General features: G+C 37.3%; 1 protein-coding gene across 9 annotated transcripts in view; it reads right to left on the reverse strand.

Annotated features, from left to right (window-relative positions):
- The window catches only part of KAT6B (lysine acetyltransferase 6B), a 100708-nt gene that overhangs the window by 40273 nt on the left and 45400 nt on the right, over positions 1-15035 (reverse strand). For 7 of the 9 annotated variants that reach the window (XM_050976432.1, XM_050976430.1, XM_018910947.3 and 4 more), the window contains 5 exons: positions 11595-11703; positions 6656-6771; positions 6409-6490; positions 5313-5445; positions 463-1394 (listed from right to left, as the gene is read on the reverse strand). In XM_050976432.1, coding sequence (XP_050832389.1) covers positions 463-1394; positions 5313-5445; positions 6409-6490; positions 6656-6771; positions 11595-11703 — 1372 coding nt within the window. The remainder of the gene's footprint in view (positions 1-462; positions 1395-5312; positions 5446-6408; positions 6491-6655; positions 6772-11594; positions 11704-15035) is intronic. The other 2 variants (XM_050976435.1, XM_050976436.1) reach the window with 2 other exon arrangements.

Below are 15035 nucleotides of genomic sequence, written 5' to 3' on the forward strand. Positions count from 1 at the left end.
AGTAGTAGAGATCAAGTGTTGTGGAGACTAGCACGATGGAACTGTTCATGAAGAAGCAATGGAGCAGAGGGAAATGAAATGCCCACCGTTATAAGCACTGACAGCACACAATCATGATGACAGCACTACTGCCACAGGAAGGGCAGGGGAAGAACAAGGAGGTGGCATGACAAGTGGCTACTCATGCGCTACTACACAGCCATAAGCAACATTATGAAGGCATTTGGGGCTCCTAGTGTCACTACAGATGCAAAAAATAATAAGAAAGTGGTGTGGTATTAGTCAGAAAAAAAAAAACCAAAAATGTTTTGGAGATTTAGTCAGCATTAGATAAAAGGTCAAAGTTTTGTTGTTTTTGTATGAAAGTGAAGTAAGAACAAGAGAAATAGCTAAGACCTATGTGATAAGAATTTTGGTTTTGGACGGGACGCAGGTTTGGTTGGCGCTTCGACCTTTGCTTACCATCATCCTGATCAGGTTTAATCCTTCCGTCTGTCAAGCTCCCCTTCCCTGGTGAGGGGGTCCCCATCTGAGGGGTCATTTTATACTTTATTCTGCCTAGAATCCTGTGCTTTTTAAAGAAAGCTGTTCTCTTGAGGTGAGCGATTGCTTTAAAAGCATGTCCTCTAGATACACCCCATCCAGAGGCACAGGCATGAGACACAAACCTACTTCTAAGCTCCTTCTTTCCATAGAAATGACTATTAGATGTTGATGTGGAAGGTAATTCTGGTTTACTACACAAGTGCTTGAGGGGTGCATAGCTTGGGTGACTCTTTTTTCGAGACTGTTCATGAGTGGTATAGATATGAGAGAGTCCATCAAAGAGTCCCTTTAGCTGACTGCTGCTAGGAAGGCTACTAAAGGAGGGTATGCTTGACTGACTGGAAGAATTTTGGGGAGAGGTAAAAGAAGTCAAAGTGCTGGATTTTTGAGAACTGGGGCTCTGACCCGAGATGGGGATTGGGGGTAGAAGTGAAGAAAGTGGAGGTTTTAGCTTTCGTGTGGTACCTGTAGCCAACACAAGAGAAGTGCATGACTGTTTCTGAGAGACCTTTTTCCTTGGACGATAGTGCTTTGAAAAGTCTATTATTTCACCTCGTGATCTGCGACCATCAGGTGATGGTGTAAAGAACTTAGTAAGGCCATCAATGAGACCTTTGGTTTTCTTGTTAACTTTAAGTGTAGAGGCAGATATGTAGGTGGAGGTGGTGGTGATTTTGGTGGTGGCACCAGGCCGAGTGGGGTCTGTAACAGGCAATCTGCTGCTTGAATCCTTCACAGATGCAGCATGACCAGATGAAGGTGTGGTACAGACTTTAGTCTTTTGACCCCTACCAGGTGACCCCCTTCCTGTGAATGCATTCACGGATCCTTCATCACTGGTTACAGACCTATGCAAAAATTTGAAAAAATAAAAATCAGCATTCAAAATTTTTACTGTCAAACAGCACTACAGTTTATACAAGTTATCTGGGCCACTGTACTTAAAAACCTTTAAAGAAATTTAAAGACACATACACTTTGGAAATACATTTCACACTATGACATTACATTCATCTTTTCTTTCCCCTTCTCCTTTTTGTTCCCCCTCCCCTCTTATCCCTAGAAGACAGTCAAAGATATATAAGAAGTGCTGGCATAGCAAGATCTCCCAAGTATACAGCCTTCTCATATACTTTCAGGCATAGCCAAAGTGTGCCTCTTTGGAAAAAACATCATTACATTGTGTTTGTACAACAATTGCCCCATCACCACAGAGTTTACTGTACACATAGAAGATGAATGTTTTCAGTGTTAATATGATATCAAAACAGTTAACTTCAGACTACATTTGCTTGAACCGTAGAGAAAGTCTATTAATCCTTCAAAGCAAACAGTCAAGCCTCAAGAAACTGCTTTTTCCCCCACACTCTAGTTGGATTATGTAAACCATGGCAATAAGAGTTACCACCAAAGACCTAAAAGCCAAACAAGGTAGTTTATTAAAAGCATTAGTACAAAACCAAAGAAACTGACTCTTTAGAAATTCTAAAAATAGCCAAAAAAAAATAGCAAAGGAAAGAGTAAGACTAACCAAGGTGCATTTGCAGAAAAGCCATGAACTAATTAGGCCTAACACAGAAGGTGTTAGGTAAAAACAGAGCGGTGAATCTTATTTAAATGCTAGGAAGAAAAAGAACATACTAAAAGTAAACATTTGTGAGAACAGAATTACAGGTTTAACTAGCTGCTAAGAACTGAAGAGAGGAAATACACTGCAGAGTAGTAAATTTTAGCATACAGAAATAGAATTTCTGAAAATATCTGCAGTAAAAGAAATAGTTATCAGGACATACAATCAAATTACAAAGCCAAACAAAGCTACACAGTTGTATCACATGCTTTCTTTCATTCCCTTTTCCATCCTACTCTTTGAAGTTAGCCTATTTACTTTGCAGCAGAAAGTTTTCTTCCACAGATTTCTACCCTCTTAATTGAGATACTGAAGTAATTAATTGCAGTAGGTTACGTCTAATTAGGGATTCCACAGCCGAGGGCTACCATCTGGTTACTGACCTCCAAGGGACCACCAGCTTAAGAACCAGACCCTCTTCCACCCACACATCCTTAAATTTGGTTAGTTCCTAAGAGGAGGCAGCAAACCCAAGAACTTCTAAATCTTTTGAATCCTTTGGTGTCACATGCATAAGTCTATCCCAAGACCTGTTCTCAGTGCCAGATGTCGTAACCACCAGCAGTGCCAGAGGCCAGCACACACCTGGTTTAAGTTAAACTTACTCAGTAATTTGCCTGTGAAGGGCTTCCTACAGATGGTCAACAGGCAAAAAATTATTCCAGTACCACTGGAAAAACTCTGTACTATACAAGGACTAAATGGCATTGGCTAAACGTCCTGTATTTCACGTGACTACACACTTTATGTTTGACATTGTCTTCCATACTCCACAATCACTTTTATTTAGAATTTCATGCCGAAGAGTCTCTTCTCTTATTCTAACCACTAATTTTCCAAAGCAAGATTACTTTGGTTTTATATTTGAGACACTGAAGTAATAGAAATGTGTTGGCAGTTTTGCAAATATTTATTTTACGAAGTGCTTCCCAAGCACTCCTTTAACATGCTCATGCAGCTCATATGTTACAAAGAAAACCTTTCTGAAAATGTTTATAATCTTCATATAATACTAAGAGAACTTCTGCAGCCTTTAGCATGACGTTCACTATAAAAGTTGCAGCTCAACATCTCAAAAGCAAAAGATAACAGGAAAACCCTCATAACATTCCAACCTTTCTATTACATGCATTAGGAAGGAGGAGAAGCAGAATTAGTGTCCGGGGGTACACTGCTGCTAAATCCACCCTTTGGGAACCCAAACATCCATGTCTGCAGAGAACAAAGATGGCAGGACTGATTAGAACCGGTCCTGGTTCTGCTCAGGGCAGGGTTAATTTTTGCAGTAGCCAAGGGGAACATGTCCAGGACCAGTGGTTATTCTGTACCACCTCAAGGGCAGGGAAAGGGACTCTCTTCCAGGGAGAAGGGGTTCTTTGCAGTGGGGTAAGCAGGGAGCAGCTGGGTAACACCATGTCAAATAATCACATGTGAATTGTTTTGCCTGTCTTGTACACTTTGTTATTGGTACTGTAGCTGTTACTGTTTGCTTTCTTTTCTCACTCCTGTTTCCATTAAATTGTTCTTATCTCAGCCTGGATCTTTACTTTTTGTGCCTTCAATTCTCCTCTCCAGACACTGGCAGGAGGAGGGAGAACTAAGAAAGCAGGGAGTCTCAGCAGTAGACTAAGCTGGGGAGTATCACTCCTGAACCACAAGAGAGCCCTAACCTCCAACTGAAGGTTTATGTGTTTTCAAAGGGTAAATAATAAAACCAGAGGTACAACTAAAGCCCAAGGCATAGCTAGAGATATAGGGAATATTTTTATTATGCACACACAATGATATATAGCAATCTCAATGACCTTCAGATTCCTAAGCTATTTACTCAGGAGGAGAATGGAGAAGTACAGTGTTTCACCCAGTCTAACAGCATGGTCTCACCAGCCAGTACAACTACATCTTTTACTTTCATGTAGTGTCATACTTTAGTCCTGTCCTGAACTACTTTACTAGAGCAACATACACTGAACTATAGGACAAGAAACAAAAAGACAAGATGAAAGATCCTGGCAGGGAGAAAGGCAAAAGAGAACACAGCAAGATGCACAGCATCAAGTAAATCAACTTGACTAGTGCATTATACTGCAAGTACTTTTCCTTCTATTTTCACATGTGGGCTTCATTGGCTTCAAAAATCCTTGTTTTGCAAAATGCAAACTTTTACAGCAGCTCCCATGCAACTCTGAATAATACAAGACAGGCTTTTAGACTGCAGAAAATAATTACAGAATGAGTAGTTGGTAGAATCAGAAAGATTTTTAGCTGCTCAGTTGACATAGCCAAACAGTTAAATAATACTTAAATGGGGGCAAAAAAGTGTACGTGGATAGGAACATGTGATGGAGGACAACATGCTACTGTAGCTGACAGAGAATTTGTTCCTATTTAACACTCAATGTAATGACAACTCATTATTTCAATGCTACTTAAACAATCCTCTAACCAAGACTTAGAATGTCCAACTACAGTGTTTCCTGGGAAGACAGATGCTAAAAGAAAATAACAGCACACTCTTGTTTTCGATAAACACAGTCCTGGAGAAGCAAGAGGAATTGCAATCTCTTTTCCAAGTAAATGGTGGCAGGTTAACAGCAGAATTCAAGTAATAATCTTTTCCAGAGTACCACTGATACCAGAACTTCTATGTTACTTGTATAGTTTGCTTCTTGGAACAGGTTTGATGGACTGATATTAACCAATACGGTAATTTTTATATAGTTTTCAAACACTCTTTGAGCAGAACTGTCCCGTGAAGTTGTATATAACTAGCTTGATATTATCCACTTTGTATTCTGTAGGTACTATAATTATTTGAAGCTATACTTAAAAGATAGCTGTGACACATGTTGTTATATAGAAGTTTATCTGCATCTGTTAGAGGTACAAAAAAAATGTGTGGGATCTGAAAAATTAAGTTACAGTAATTTTTTTATCACCACCTGACATGACACCAAAAGCACCTACGATAATTTAGAAGTTATTGAACACTGGGCTGAAAGGCACGTACAAAATCACTTGTTATGTTTTCCCCAATCTGAAACAGAGTTAAAAACAGTGCTGAAACCTACATCAAACTCTAATCTGACTACATTCTCAGAAACATCTAAAGAAATAAAAACCAAGAGAAACTTACAACATTCGTTGCTTTAATTTATTTTTCGGTCGTCCAATAGGTTTTGCATATCGTCTCCTTATTTGCGCAGCCTTCTCATGAAGCAGCTTTCTCCCTTTCTTCTTTGGTCTACAGACCTGGCAAATCCACATCCCTGTATAAAGGAAAAAGAGTTTAGTTGTACACAGGTGTGTACCAAGATCCATACCAAGTATATACAAAGTCAGCAAATCATCTCTTGAACAGGACATAGGCAAAGGAAAGTGGACAAAAAATGTGATCCACCTCTATCTATACTCTGAAATTTTGAAAAGCAAAGTACTCATGGAAAGAGGGATACAAGAGGCAACAAGAATCACAGAAAAAATTATGAGCAATTAGGTTCCTAGAAAATTTTCTGTTCCAGCTCGTCCCTCCTTATATTACCTAGATCTTTATCCAGACAGAATTAAGACAGGGTAACAAATTTACATGTGTGTTACAAAGCCACTAGGGTAGAGCATGCTAAATATACTACTTCACACTCATGGTATATGTGTTTTAATACACAACTTGAATTTAGCATCCTTTTAACATTAGATAGCCCAACATTTATTGTAGATAAGGCTGGGGACTAGGAGGGGAAGAACTGAAGAAAGTCTTTAATGCAACTTTAAGATAAAATAGGGAAAACCATAAAGATGTAAGAGCAAAAGTGAGAGGTGCTGTAGGTAAGAAATCTAGAGATTAGAGAACCTGAAGGCACATGCATTTTGTTTTGTTTGCCTGTTTTTCCAATTCCTCCTAAAAAAGGCAGTCTCTTCTACATGTTCCAAGAATTTTAATCAGTGTATATACTCCAAACATTTAAATGGCCTTTCTAAAATTTCACCTTCAATAAATGGGGAAACAACTCATTACACAGTGAATATATCTGGTGAACTATATGTAGACCTTTATTATATTCCTGAGGGAAAAAAACCCTCATATAATGACAAGTAAATTTTCCTTGGATATGAATGAAATTGTACTATTTATCATTGAAAAGAAAAATAAAAATAGCATGCTCAACAGGTTTTGGTCACTTAAAAAAGACTGCAAATGGAAGTACTTTTATGGAAAGGATTTTTTCGATCACCTTTTGGCATTCGGGATAGCGGCGGGTCACAGCACTCCATGTGGAACCCTCTGTCACAGGAGTCACAAAAAAGCATGTTATCCTGGGGGGCAAGAATGAGGGGGTGGAGAAAAGGAAAAAGGAAAAAAAAGACTTAATACAGCATTGCTTGAAGTTGTACATCAGTTACTTGCATTTGGACATGTGCTAATTATAAAGCTACTATAAACAAAGAGAAGTCAAGTAACACTGAGCAAGTCTAACTTACTGCATTTTTGCCTTGGATCCTACATGCACTGCATGTCTTGCATTCAATACACTGCCACCTCAACGCCTTCACATTTGTTGTTAACTCAGGACAGAATTTCAAACATGATGGATGTCCTAAAAAATACCAAAATGTTATTGAGAGGCTGAAATTTAAGATTGGTTAGATTGATTCTGAAGTTCAGCAGGATGTAGCCAGCACCACCAGAATGCTGCAAGTACCATCTGCTTTCAGAATTCTTCCACAAATTATTTAGCTCATCTACTTCAAACAAATATACAGAATAATTGTCATTAAACCCATTCATGAAGACAGGTAGAAAACTGACTTTTACTGTAACTGACACCAGTGAATGATCTACATAAGCACCTAAAACTGAACTTTTTATTTTCACTAGGTCATTTCCATAGCATATTAAACTGTCACTGGTTCTGAAGAAAGTGTATTTATAAACTTCACCATATTTCCCTTTCATAGCAGTGCAAAATAAAGAGAGGAAATCTTCAGATAAAATTGCATTAGCTATTTTTTTAACTATACTAAGTATCTACCAGAGAAACTGAAGAGCCAAACAATATGCATTTTTTATTTCAAATAATTACTTAATTATACACAAAGAACAATTTCAGAGTAATAAAAAGAGAAAAAAAATTAATCAGGCAATTGGCATATGGAAACATATTGCAATACAAGGTTTAAAATTGAGGGGATGGGTGTGGCATACTGAACAACCACCTCCCAGAAAACACAAAAATTCCTCAACAGGATCACCCTCTTTTCACAGTAGTCTTGTAGGCCTACAGGACTTTTCCAATTAACAGCAGATACCAGGCAACTGAACACATCCAACCTGAGGCAATACTGGCAGAGATTTTTTCATGTCTTCAACCTCGGAGCATAGCCCTAATCCAGAAAAGATAAAAGCACTGCTATATAGGAAGGGATAAGCCTTCCCAGGGAAACACTTTATGATAGTATTATATTCAGAGATTATCTATCATGAACATGAACACAGAAGTTGTCAGAGAGAGAAGAATCCCTGATGCCATGCTGCACTTATAGATGGCTGCAGCGACGTGGCATGCATCAAAGGTGCTTTCTTCTCACTGTCAGAGTTGGAATGAGTGCTTTCTTCTAGGTAATGCTGTAGTTACAGTGATTCAGACTTTCTCCATCAGTCCAGGACTGACCTAAAACACCACAAATAAAAATACAATCTAATCTATGAGCATTTGCTATTTTTGTCTCATGGACTGAGGCACGAATGGCAAAGACTGATGAAATGCAAAAACCACCTGAATAAGTGACAATTTCAGCTTTTACTTCCTTTTATTCTATTATCCAAGGGTTAAACCACTTTATTGTTAAACTTTGAAAGACAACTTGATTGTGCATTTTCCTCAAAATAAAATGCAGAGATATAACTTATTAGGAAGGAGCAAGCAATAATAAATTCAAAGAGTAGTTTCAGAAAAATATTGAAAAAGTATAACCATTTGTTTCTTTGCATACAGTTTAAGATATACCAACATTTTTGGGGTGAAAGTGAGTATGCACTTTTAAGAATGTGACAAATATACAACAACAGCAGAGATGAGTTCAATGAGACACTGTTCATTCAATGAAACCCCCTAGAGAGGCTGATATTAGTAATCAGTATCACATAAAGATTTATTTTATCAACTATGACTTAACAACCCTATTAACACATTAAAGCGTAGTCATAAATCAATCACCTCCATGTAAATGTATTGAACTCCAGTTATCTACCCTGCATAGAAGTGATTTATTTCAAGGAGCAAGTAAGTTGCAGTTCAAACTGTTGATTTTATTTTTGTTTTATGTAAATAACTGTGACGTATAAACATATGGAACATCCATTCTCACTGGCTGGTAACCACTGCTTGAACAAATTAAGTGTGATACACTGACAGGCAGAAATAGGTGAGACTAGAAGTCAAAAGTGAGCATCTCATTCCTTTGTGATTGAAGGCAATTTCTTAAACCTGTCCACTTTTGTGTCTTCCCCACAAAGCTGAGCCTTTTCTATTCATTAAAGGATTTGATGAAAAAGCTAGTATTTTAAAAGAACAAGCATTAGATCACTGACTACAATTAAACACAGTGCAAAATTAGTTCTGCCAATACCTCCAGTTATTTTTAACTTAAACACAAATGCTGGGAACTACCGTGTAGATAATTCACAAAAAATCCCAAACCCCTTGTGTCCGATAATCTTTTAGGTAGAAAGTGTTATTATTATTTAGGGAGACTTCAGCTATGAGCAGAGATGGTCAGTGCACCTGTCTTGGGGATGTACCAGTTTTTTCTACCTATAGGTTTCTTAGCAGTTCATTTTAACCAACTAACCCAATATCCTTATACAGACAGCAATAATTAAGATAATTTCTATATGCCATTATTACTAAAGCATACCCTAAATCTCATTTAGAAAGCGATCTCTACCCGGTTCTTTCTAAATATTTTCTGTCCCTATTCCTTCTGACCTGAGTCCAGTGTCTCTGCTGCTCTGCTCTCCAGCCTTCTCTACCCTTCTTTGATCAGTAACCCTCTTGCCTCCTCAGGATAACATCCAATTTGAAAGGAGAATACCCATAGGTATTCTACTTTTTGCTATTTTTGCCCCCTTTAAAAAACATTTATTATAATTCTCCAGTCACTCAATTTTTTTCCCTCCTCATTCTACAACTTCAAACCCTTATAAAAATCTGTCAGCAGCATTAATCTTTAATTGCTTCTGCACATCTTGTTTGGAAAAAATAGAAGCGTTCGATTCCAGCTCTCAAGTGTATTGATTTTTCAAAATCAAGAGACAGGGAAAAAGGAGAGAAGAAAAAAACAAACTACAAAACCCAACCAAAACCAAGAGGAACTATGTCTGCTTCTGTAATGGGATTTGTTTTCTCACATCTGACATCCCTCATCTTACTTCTTGAGAAAACCCTCTGTGCCAACTGACATAGCAGTGCACTTCATTTCGAATACCAAATATTTCTCTTTCCAAATACCAAAAAAATGTGCACCTGGCTATCCAGCTAGTTTCTGCTTTCAGAATGCAGAAGCACTACCTGAAAATACAAAAGTGACTTGACACAAAAACAAAAAGGGAAAACAGGCATGCCAGCAGTGGGCACTGCAATTTAATCTCTGATCAACTGAACAATTTGCTTGCTATGCACAACATGCAATTCTTTTCTATTTGTTAGACAGCAAGACCAGCTTTGAGATACACTGCAATGTGCAAAATTACAAATCCAATTACAATAAAACTCCACTTGAGTGAAGTTTTGTTATTTATAAATTGTACTGAAATTGGTTTTTATTTTAGTTAGGCATCAGTAGCTAAAGTTTAACCATCCAGCAAACTGACTGGCAGTCTCACCATTTCATGCCTTATATCTAATACATCTGAAGAACTAATTAAAGATAATTTAGTCCTAATGAGGCAGAGAGAATGTATCGGTGTTAATTCAAATAGAAGCTGATCCATGAAAGTCAGGACTTCCAGTTCTAAAGTGTCTTAAGACTCACCAGGGAATTATTACACAATAGATGAGTAGCTGATACCTAAGCTCAGTTGATAAACGTAAACTCTGTGCACCAAAGTCTAACCAAGTATTAATTTTGTAAATATCACAAAACAGATTTGAAAACAGAGGAGACCCGTAACCTTTAAACCACTAAAAGAAGACAATTTAAATTTATAAGGTTTGCTGTTGCATACTGGGTTAAAAAAGTAATTTTCTTATTTCACAGTATAATAACTGGCTAAAATATACTAAAAAATACACTGGATAAAATACAAAGCTACTATCAGGGTGACAATTGAGAAGGAGACAATCAATAACATATCCTGATTAACTGAAAACATGTTTTTATCCACAGTATTTTTATTTTTACTCAAGTCCTGATGTAGCCTGACCTGAGAACTGCCATAGCTACCATCAGCATAGCAAAATGATGATACTCATGGACTCCAGATGCACAGAATCACAGAATATCAAGCTGGAAGGGAGTTGCAAGGACCATCAAGACCAACTCCTGGCCCTTCACAGGGCATCCCCAAGAGTCACACCATATGCCTCGAGAGCATTGTCCAAATGCTTCTTGAGCTTTGTCAGCCTTGATGCCCTGGGGAGCCTATTTTAGTGCACAACCACCTTCTGGGAGAAGTTTTTTCCAAACCTGCCCTGAAACAAGTTCAGGCTGTTGCCTCATGCCCCAGCACTGGTCACCACAGAGAAGAGAAACACCTGCATTAGGAACAGCCAAAGTCTGCAAGAGCTGCTGCAGCACACAGGAGTGAGGTACATGCAATCAGCAGTGTCATTATATTGTGCCTGACAAGTAACCAACCAGCAGCCCACCTCACGTGGTATGTTACTTAAAATATTATTCAAATTCCCTCTTGAGTAATACTAAAATTTTATTTAAAAAATGAACTGGATACACAAGATGTGCAGCAGCAAAGACTGCTACAGTCTTTATTACTATGATTATTCCCCAGCTTCTGAAATGTTGCAAATCTGTGCAAGCAAAATTCTTGACCATCATTTGATGTCACAATGCAAAACTGAGTTTTCAGAGCCAACATAGATCCCAAACAACTGAATTCTTGTATTGTAAAAGTGCAGTTTCCCCCTCTTAATTTACGCAGCAGATCTATACTTCGACGTAAAGATGAATTCATACCTCTCACTTGTAATTATCCTAAAGATGACAAAATTCTATTTTTAAAAAAACCAACAAAAACAAAACAAGCAAACCAAGAAAAACAACAAATTCTTCTGTCCCCCCGGTTTCAGTTCTTGATCTATGTTTGTTCAAAGAGAAGATAAGGTTCACAAGTTTAAAGTATTTTTTAAAATACATACGAAAATATAAACATTCCTAGTATTCGTAAATTCAGCCAACTTACCACTGCTGCCACAATCTGCACAAGACAAGAGCTCTTCTGGTTTTTTTTCACGATTTGATTCTTTCGTTCCCAAGCAAAAGCTACATATTGGGATGGGATCAGCTCGTGGCTAGATTTAAAAATAAACAGACAGTTAGCTAACAAAAAAACTCCAAATCAAAACCCACCAGTCTCCAAGGCTTTTACTTGGTATTTTGCTGTAGTACATACTAATTGGCAAGGCAAATGTCCACTTTAATAACTTTGTTACAAAGTTTTTATCTTAACATACTTCATAAACTTCAAGTTGGCTCACAATAAGCCACCCTGCATAGGTCTCCAATACAAGAGTAGTGCTAGCAAAAAAAGGGAAAAATTAGAACTTGGGACACTATTCTTGCACACAATTGCAACTCCAGAACACAACTGCCATAGAAGAGGAGCACACATAAACATACTTCCATATAAACATACCCCAAGGCACCATACTTTTTCTGAAAACTTAGTCCTCAGCAGGTCTGCTCACTGTTCAACTCTTCACAATCCAATTACTGAAATATTGACATACTTGTATACCCCAAAGAATACACATAAAAGATAAACAGAGCTGAACTTTTTCTAAGTAAGGAGATGTGTGTTCTCTCCCATCATCTACAAATGGGAACTGCTGTAACCTTCTTTTAGCCAATAGGAATAAACGTCATCTGCAGGCTTTTGTCTTACTGAGGTCTCCATTACGGATTATATGGTTAGCCGAAATATGAAACTGCAACTTGTATAAAACAGCTTTCAAAAACGGTCATGCTTCAAAAAAGAAGCACTATTGGTATTAGATTGAAAAGGAATGAGACTGAACGAGATCTGTAGCTCTAGAGGTGGAAAGGGTTGTACCAACTACTTGGAGGACTTCTCACTTGATAAACCAATGCATATATAAATAAAATAAGAAAGAAATTATTAGTTACAATTCTTGTCAGTCAGATATAATTCAACAAATCTTACCCATAATTTTGCTTTCATCAGATATGTCACTGGAGCAAAATGATACTAACCAAAAAACCCAAAATACATCAACTATGCTAATAATCAGCAGCAGAAAAAGGGTCCAGAGCTATTCAAACAGATTTTGCAGCATTGTGAGGACATTTCTTAACTGCTACTTAAAGCTTAATACAGATAATTTTAAAAGACAGATTATTCTTTTAGCAGAATCCAGTAAAAATCTCCTCTTGGCAACCATACCATTCTCTTTCCCTTCAATGTAACAGTGCTTTAGCCATTTCAAAAAGGCTTGTGCTGATAAATAATTTACAAAGCTTCACATATCATTCAAATCCAGGTCCACAATCTCATCTATCTTCCCAAGATCTTTTTTTTTTTGCTCTAGGAAAAGACATGGCCATTAGCCAACATTCATTTACTTCCCTATTTCAAACATGACCCCACCCCATCCCCCCTTTTTTTTTCTGAAGGTAAAATAAAGGACAAAGGTTGTTGGCAGTTCAGGGCTACAAAGACTGATGTTCCCAAACCAAAACTAATCACAAAGAGCTTGCAAATCCTATCACCTCACATACAAGTTTCCAAGAAGCTTACAGGCTCCAGTATATTCTTTGAAGCCATTTACATTCATAACTGTATTACAGGGTCTGTTCTCTCAACTACTGAAAGTTACAAATACACACACACACTTCTGTCAGCACAGCAAACAAGACATCATTTCGATTTGCTGTAGCTTGCACAGTCGAAGCAAGGCTGAATTGCTGAATTCATACTGCTAGTATTAGTTCTGGCTCACAACTGCCTCAGTTAGCATCAGCTGAGGGTGTTTGGGTTAATTTGGTTGGGGGGGGAAGGGGGGGGGGGGCTGGTCCAATTTTTCAGCTGTTGATTATCAGCAGCAGAATGTCATCCAAACAGCAATGCACCTCCTACCTTAATCATACCTTAATCAAAGGGAACTCTAAGAGAAATTCATCTATTTTTCTAATCAGTAGTTTATCTTCTAAAATATAGCCATCACATATCTTTTGAAAAACAGTGATTTGTCTTCAGGAAGGTTAATTCCATTTCATCTCTTACAAAATGAGTTCTATTCAAGTCAGTTATTCAACACTGCAGTATTTTGTACCAGATGAGCCAGTAATACTTTCGGTGTTAATGTTTAATATTAATATTTGTGTTACAAAAGCTTTAGGAGTATGGTGTCTGCTCTGTCTCACAAGGGAGGTCTGAATAACTCTTACCCAGTAACATACTACTGCTTCAACAGAACTAATAAGCTGAAAAGAATTTTTCTTCCCTTTAGTTCTGCAAATAAGGTAAATGACAATTTGCAAAACAATATAGTTTGCTAGGTTACTAGAAACTGAACATTCAAATTTAGACTGTCTTGTTCTAATAACTGTATTCCCAATTGCAGTAAGAGCAAATTTACAGAAAATTCATCCCTTATGCCAACATGCATTCAGAAATTGAAGTTCCACATAAAACAGTCAGGAAACTGGATTTTTAAAACATTAAAATAGACACACCATGGAGCAATAACAGACCATCAACTCAGCACCTTAAACAGGCTGGGTTTTTATTTTACTTTCCAAGTAGAAATTGAACTGTATTTATTTAAGCATCACACATTCAACTGCCATAATCAAATCAAACCCTCAAAACATCATACATACAACTGCAGTCCATCAATCCTCTAAATAGTGTTAAAACCATGTACTGTATGACAATATTGTATCACCAAAAAACACCACCAAAATCCAATTTTACAACATCTATAATTTCTAAATTATTCCAAACAAAATTGATTGTACTTATTATAACACTTGAAACAGTTTTCTCTAAAAACGCATGAGTGTGTGTACACTAAATTTTGTTTATAGTTTCATTATTTCAGTCATTAAAGAACACGAGAATAAAAACCATGTTTGTGCTACAGATAGACTTAAAAAAAAAAATTGTTTAGTGCCTTCAATTAGTGCTCTGTAATTGATCCAACTGAAAAAAGCCACCTCAGAGGCCCCAGAAGACCGCAAAGCATTTTAACTATTTGACATAGTTTACACATTCTGAAACATTAAGGACCCATTATCCTTATTTACAGTCTTTACATATTCTGCATTCTAACTGGTCCACAAAAAATAAAGAACCATAGAATGGTTTAGGTTAGAGAGAACAAAAATCTAATTCCAAATGCCTTGCCATGAGCAAGATCACCTTTCATATCATCACTAATTCTGAAATAACAATATAGTCCTAGCATTTAGTCAAACTAGTGCAGTGTCCATGTTTAAGCAAAGACTTAGAAGTCATTTATGCAACCAGTAGATTATTTTGTTTATTTTAATGACTCACAGCTATCTATTCTAAGTAACTAACAGGCTTTGCCCCTGCACAAAATCAATCCTCTGTAAAATTCAGCTGGACTTCTGTTACCTTCTGCCAGAACTCGTCCCA

The sequence above is a fragment of the Serinus canaria genome, chromosome 6 (genome assembly GCF_022539315.1).
Source record: "Serinus canaria isolate serCan28SL12 chromosome 6, serCan2020, whole genome shotgun sequence".
NCBI lineage: Eukaryota > Metazoa > Chordata > Aves > Passeriformes > Fringillidae > Serinus > Serinus canaria.